Here is a 7,161-nt window from a genome sequence, read left to right as displayed (position 1 = left end):
TAAAATAGTATTTGTAATTATAAAGTATATTCTTATTATACCTTTTTTCATACAGACCTTGTTTGTGATAATCACAAGGTATAAAACAGATATAGCACCAAAGAAGAACATCATCTCCCAACAGCAAAGGCATATTCCTTAGAGTGATGCAGATACTCCTTCACAAGACATCAGCTGTATCAGAATTGAGTAGCCAGACCCATTCCCAGTGGGTACCTGAATAGATGAAGTGGAGGATGTCTGGGAGACACAAGCAGAAGGCAGAGTCCTTCACCACCACCCTCACCAGAGGGACGCAGGGTGGGATGCCACGGGGCGCCTGTGGGAAGGCAGCCTCTGCCTCCACTGTGAAAAGGCTCTGCGCCATCTGCATGATGGAGGCATCACAGATGTCCACAGGGCTTTTCACTTCAAAAAGCAGCATGAAGAGGTGGCTGACAGAGCAGAGGATGACCTTGTGAGCCTCCACCACTGTGCTGAGGTCCTCGGGGTAGAACGCCACATCCGCGCACTGACAGCAACAGAGCAGGTTGTGCAGGTCCGCATCGTAGTGTGAGGCTTCACCTTTCAAGATTGGCATTTTTTCTGAGAAAGATATAGAGTCAGAATGTAGAATTGAAGCAAATGGTAACCACAGGATGACTCTATTCCTAGAGACCCAATCAAATGAAGGATAATTTTTGAAAGAAGCACTTGATAAGAAAATTTCTTATATGCTAATTGAATCTGTCTAGTAAAATACCCTAAAATTTAAAATACCTACTATAGTAAAATAAGAAATACAAGAAATACTTAGTTTAGTAAGATGTGTCCCTCCTTTCACAAAACCTCTCTAGGCACTCCGGTTTGAAAGAAACATTTGCCCATGAATCCCAGACCTAAGGGATCTGAGTGCATTTCTAGAACATGTGAGAAGAGACAACTACATGTTTAGAGTTAACCACTTTCCAGTAATTATTTCACTGAATAAATGCATCAGATGCTAAGAAATCAAGATCAGGAAATCATGTGCAGAAGCATACACCTCTCCCTTAGTTTTTTTGTAGCAAACGAAAATATTACTTGACGATATTGTAGAATAAGAAATAAAAATAAAAAGAAAAATAATAAAGAATAATAAATGACGTAATGACTTTATCTTTTTTCTGTAAAGCTTTTATGTAAAGCTTTTAATAATTTACATCTGCATTATTTCATCAAATGCACCAGAAAACTACCCCTATTATTTTAATCTGAAAGAAATTCAAGTCCATTGCAATGTTACGTACTGTTATACAATTGTCCCCAACTTAATTAAAATGTCAGTAAAGGTTGATGCAACTACAGCAACATAACCAGAATAGCTGACGATAGATAGCACAGCTCACAGTATAATGAATACAAAATGTTAATTGCACCAAGAACATGACACACATCACAAACGATATTAGAGATGAGACATCAGCAAGCACCTGGCTGTTCAAGCTGAGGTGGTTGAACTCGATGACACTTCGGCATCTTTTTCCTTTTCTTCATTTTTTGAGATGACTTCTGATTCAAACTTTGGATCATAAAATATTCCAGCTAAAACACGAAATGTATTTTTAAAAATATCCTAGTTACTAAAGAACAAGCTAGACATCAGACTAAGAAGAATGAATGGGTATTGTATGCTCATATTGTATGCTCATATTGTATGCTCATGACTGAAGCTACTGTCATTATGAACAGTCACCCAGAAGAGTCCCAAACTCTTTTATCAGGAGAAGGCACCACATGGGTGTGGAATTAGCACAATTCAAAATACTATTTATTCAAATTATGTTGGTTAATTCTCTTGTATTTAGTCTTCCCAGAAAAGACAGGCACAAAGATACTCAATTTACGAACTTCCATAGATGCTAATTACAGAATTACACAGAATAACAAGACTTAACAAAAGATGATCAGGCACGAGGAATGGAAATAACAAAACCATATATGACCACACAATGCTACTGTTTACTCTGAAAAAGTCATATTACAACAGGATCTTTGCAGGCATCAAGCTTCGTAACTGCAATAAAAGTGTACCTATAGGGAAATGATACCTTTTACGGGAACAGAGAGGCACAAAGGGTGATTCGGGTCAAGTTAATGCATGTTTTAAATGCTTTTATCACCCAAGGTATTACTGTAGCACACACAGTGATTTCTAAAACCTAGAAACATACTCTGGCCAGACCATGTGTTGAGTGCATTTCTCATCTTTTTAATTGGGAATGAATACAAATGGGCTACTGCTGTGCCAGATATTCCAATTTATGATCAAATCCCATGGAAAATACACCGCATGTATATACCAGTACAGAGTCTAGTCTTTACTGTTGTAAGGACCATATGAAATTACTGGGCCAAAAAAACTACATTTTTGTGTTCAAATCCAAATGCCACCAGGCAGTAACCAAGAGGTTAAAAAAATAGGTTGAGCTTAAAACGTTTCACAATACTGAAAATTTCTCAGTGTGAAATAATTTTGTGAAGACAAATAAGTCTAAAAGACTGTATTTAGAAACTGCTCAGTGGGCTTTCCTGTCTTCAGACTGGAAGAAGAACAAGAAGCTCATTAGAGGTGGAACATTTTAACAAGCCTCTTGGCTTCTGCCTCGCTCAGCTTTGCTGCAGCTGACCTCAGGCTCTAGTCAGGATTGCAGACTGAGTCATGACTGTGAACTAAGCAGCCACAAGAATACACTAAAAATGAGGCAATTAAATAGTCACTTTACAGTAGAACAGCTGTGAGAGTTTAAGCAATTAAAATTTAAAATACCAGAATATTATGGAATAAATAAGGTTGGAAGGGGCCTGTGGAGGTAATCCACTCAATACAGAACTTGTCTTCCAAGTGGGATAGGGTTTTCAAGTGCCTTGTCCAGGGGGGTTTTGATTATCCTATCCAGCAAGATAAAAGGACAGGAACAGAAGGAAAATTACTGCAGTGTGCAGTATAGATTTCCTAAACCTTCCAAGAAGGTAGCTAAAACCAGAGCAAGCTCTGTACTACCGATTCAGATAGAACCATGGAATGGTCTGGGTTGGAAGGGACCTTAAAGCTCATCAAGTTCCAACCCCCTGCCACAGCCAGGGACACCTTCCATTACACCAGGTTGCTCCAAGCCACTGTGTCCAACCTGGCCTTGAGCACTGCCAGGGATGGGGCAGCCACAGCTTCTCTGGGCAACCTGTGCCAGTGTCTCACCACCCTCACAGGGAAGAACTTCTTCTTTAAACCTAATCTAAATCTCACATCAGTGGGAACTCGCCCTCAATGGGAAGGCTTGTGGTGTGCCTCCACTTCCTCTCTGAAGCCCTAACATCAGCTGTGCCATCCTGCTTTCAACTCAGTGGTTCCCCACTCACCACGCCTCCAAAGTACTTCTGTATGTAGAAGTCATTAAGAGTGTGCAGCTCAAGGTAAGTGGCTCCTAGTTCCTTGGCAAGCTGAACTCCTTCGGCAGTGGTGACACAGCTCCTTCTGTCCGATGCGCACAGGGGGCAGGTACAAGGCACTCCTAGGGTAAAAAGTGGCACAAACCAGCCATTTTTGTCAAATAATCCATTCTTAAATAATTGGAAAGATGTATTATTTAGAAAAGAACAAAGGAGGAAAGGGAAACACAGCAGTTTTATAGTAAGAAATCTCTAAATATGGGAAAAAAACCAAACCCAACTTCTTCTTAATCAGTTCAAAATATTACTGGTTCTACAAAGGTCAGTGTAAATGGCACTAGTGTTATTTACATTTGGTTTTGCCAAGGCTTAAAAGCCAAGCAGGACTTCCAGAAACCAGGACTGACTTAAGGCCTGGCTATCCTTATACACCGAGGTATTGTGCTAGCTTGCTGGTGTTACCATTCATTATTGCCACCTTAAACTTGTTCAATTATTGTGGCCTGTCCACGCAGGAAATACGTACAGTAACCAAAAGGATTTTGCTGGCTGTTATAGTCATGTACATACTGCAGAATATGGTTCAATTACACGTAGCCTACATAATTTTTTTTTAAGCCAAAATAGGTAGTTTTAAGATTATACTGGTTAACTGATAAAAGTCTGTTAGCTGCCTTAGTTCAACCTTGCTTAATGCCATCAAGAACTTGCCAACCATGGATGTGTTTTCAAATGTGCTGTGCATGCTCCTCACTAATTTCATCTGCTCAGACCTACAGGTAACATGAAATAGCAGTTTTGTTTGGGGTATTCTTTTTATTTCTTTTGGCAGCACTGTTTGCTACTACAGAGGATTAAGATCTTAGTAACTTGAATGAGCAAACTGCTGTGTTCACAAATACCTTTCAGAAACAAAAGGGTTCTGTGTGTGCCCAGCAGTTCGCTCCGGCAGGTCCCAAAGCAAAACGGCAACTCGACTGCCTGGCTTCTCCCACAGTCACATTATTTAGGGAGGAAGGCAGAAAAAAATAAGTGGAAAGGAAGATGCCAATAGCAAAGTAATTCAGATTGGTGGTAGCCTGTGCCTAAATAAAAAGTGTAATAAATGGCATTGGGAAGACAAACATTAATTTAGCAAGAGCTTGTCCTTAGAATGGCAGTTTTATTGCCCCTGTATAAATCAAAGCATAAAACATTTGATTGTTAACAGTGAACTACTAAAGGGGATAAAACAAAAATGTAATTATTACAGGGTTCTTTAACAGTCCTTTCTCAATTGCTGAGGAAAAGTATATATAAGTACACTATAAGTAGATCCTGGGGAAATTGAGAATTACATTCACAGATAACACATTTCATGTAGCTAAATATTTATTTGTACATTTAAAAAAAAAAGTCTACATCCACATCCATCATGTCTCTCACTCATAGCAGGAAGGATGCTCAGAAACACTTGTTTTAGTCAAACTTATAAAGTAGAAGACAACCTACAGGCTCAAATTTTGCCTTCAGGGCTCAGGGGAAAAAAAAGAGAAATCAGGGTCCATGAGTAAAAAGACCATATGAAAATCAACAAAGAACAATGCAAAACATTTGGAAACACAGAGTAAAGTCTGCGTGTTTGTTCTATTGGTATATGTGGTATTGTTCCTGAATTTTATTTCCCTGTTGTAGACAGGAGTTACTAATGTCTGTCCAAACAGTGAACATACATGTTCTCAGCAGCCTTGCCCATGTTGACTGCTGGACTCTTGTAAGTCGATTTAGTCCTTACACAGTTGTGTGATGGTGATTTTTATATTGATTAAGCAGAAATACAACAAAATTTTTCGATGTTCAGTGTAGAACTGATTTGCATTGTTCTCATAGCAGACTATTGCTCAGCCTGGACAGGGCATTGTGTGAGTACATAAGGTATACCACAGCTATACCATATCTATACCATAACTACTCTGCCATGAGAGGTCAACTGTGTTGATGAAGCAGCATATAGCACTTCGTGGTACCCGAAGGGCTGGTGTATGCATTCATCCAACAACATCCCAGAGAATTTTGAGGCTTTTCCCATTCCACTGGTTGCAAGCTGATGGACTTAGTTTTAATCTCATACACTGGAAATATTTGATAGCTAAGACATGACAGTAGAGAACTTGTAATCATAGGGTTCATCTCGTACACCCAAATGTACGCTGCTTCATCCAAGAGGCTAGATTTAATCCCTGTGTGTGATGGCTCCACAAGAAGACGTTGCAGAGGTCAAAGCAGGATAGTATGCCCTTCATCACCTGGGTTAATTAAGCATAATGTTCTTGCCAATACACCGGTCTATGGAACCATAATACATGTACATAGTGCTGTCATCCTGACAGAGTGGATTTTTCCAAGTAATTGCAACCTGGAAAAACAATCAGCTTCTACTGAGATTACAGCAAAACTAAATTCCAAGTCAGATTTTAACTATTGCTACAGGAGACTGGGTACATACCATTTTTTCTTGCACCAATAGCAGAAATTATCACTGGAACTGAGCAGTGATTTAATGCTTTTTTTATCATTGGGACATAACTGTCCTTTAGTTCTTGAAACGAAGTCCTATCATTGACGGAGTATTTAATCACAATAATATCAGCTCCTCCAATGAGACTGCGGGAGGTATACCAGTCACTGTCAAATATGTCCTAAACAGAAAAAACACTAATCAAGAATTTTCTGTCAATAAAGGAAAGGTGAAGTTCATTCAATGCTCTTAATGCAAACCTTACAGAAGTATTCTTAACTGATAATTTCATCTCTTATTTGAAGACAGGCAACAAAGAGCAGAATTCATGCTTCATAATTTCCTTGTTTGGAGAACAAGCTGTTCATTACAATGAACAATAAATCTCTCTTATGAATTCAGGAGTCCTTCAGGAAGAAGCAAAAATAGGGTTTATTTAGGAATATACTTAGCAGAAATAAACTTTACTGTTTAATTACTTAACTTCCAAACATTTTTATTAAGGAAATAAAAGCTGCTTCAGTGGTAGAGGTTTGCAGCAATTAATACAAAACCATTATTTATCACAATATTTTAGGGAAAAAACTATGCCACATAGCTATGAACTTTTAATGCAAGTTTCATCAGTTGAGTGTGATTTTTTATCTGCCTCACAAAAGCTTCCACACAGATTTAACAAACTGTCTTCGTGATAAGGACTTTAATCACATACCTGAACTTTCTTTTTCTACTTCATGCTCAATTTGTCATTGTTCTGTGCTGTAAGACTTACACTCTAAAATTACATGGTTCACTGTTAATTTACAACTGTGCTGTATCCACATGTAATATACAGTTATTACCTCTATATTTGTCATCAGAACCATAATTTCACAATTTCTGCTTTAACTAAAGGTAGCTCATAAATACCAGTGATCTTTGCGTATATGCTTAACCAAAAAGTCTTGACAGAAATATGGAACTGGTCCAGCGAACTGAAAATCAACTCAAAAAAAATAAAGAATAAAAAAAAATACTATCATCTCTTGGAATAGACAGACCTTATTTTGGACTTTCAATACCTAAAGAGGGATCTTACTCTTATAAAAGAGAGACCTTTTACCAGGACCTGTAGGGACAGGACAAGGGGGAATGGCTTTAAACTGACAGAGGGGAGATTGAGATGAGCTCATAGGCGGAAGTTCTTCCCTGTGAGGGTGCTGAGGCGCTGGCACAGGGTGCCCAGAGAAGCTGTGGCTGCCCCATTCGTGGCAGTG

The 7,161-nt window shown here is 38.8% G+C and overlaps 1 protein-coding gene across 1 annotated transcript; it reads right to left on the bottom strand.

Moving 5' to 3' along the window:
• Positions 1 to 160: 160 nt before the first annotated feature.
• Positions 161 to 6,086, bottom strand: LOC104411649 (rho-related BTB domain-containing protein 3-like; the record flags this gene model as incomplete). Its single annotated transcript, XM_010022118.1, has 4 exons — positions 161 to 585; positions 1,452 to 1,563; positions 3,379 to 3,530; positions 5,894 to 6,086. Coding segments are annotated over 4 exons (882 nt in total), but the record flags the coding sequence as incomplete, so codon positions are not given.
• Between the last annotated feature and the right edge of the window lie 1,075 nt (positions 6,087 to 7,161).

The sequence above is a fragment of the Nestor notabilis genome, unplaced genomic scaffold, assembly GCF_000696875.1.
Source record: "Nestor notabilis isolate BGI_N333 unplaced genomic scaffold, ASM69687v1 scaffold35699, whole genome shotgun sequence".
Lineage (NCBI taxonomy): Eukaryota > Metazoa > Chordata > Aves > Psittaciformes > Psittacidae > Nestor > Nestor notabilis.
Note: the sequence above shows the minus strand (reverse complement) of the source record. Positions and strands in the feature narration are given on the sequence as shown.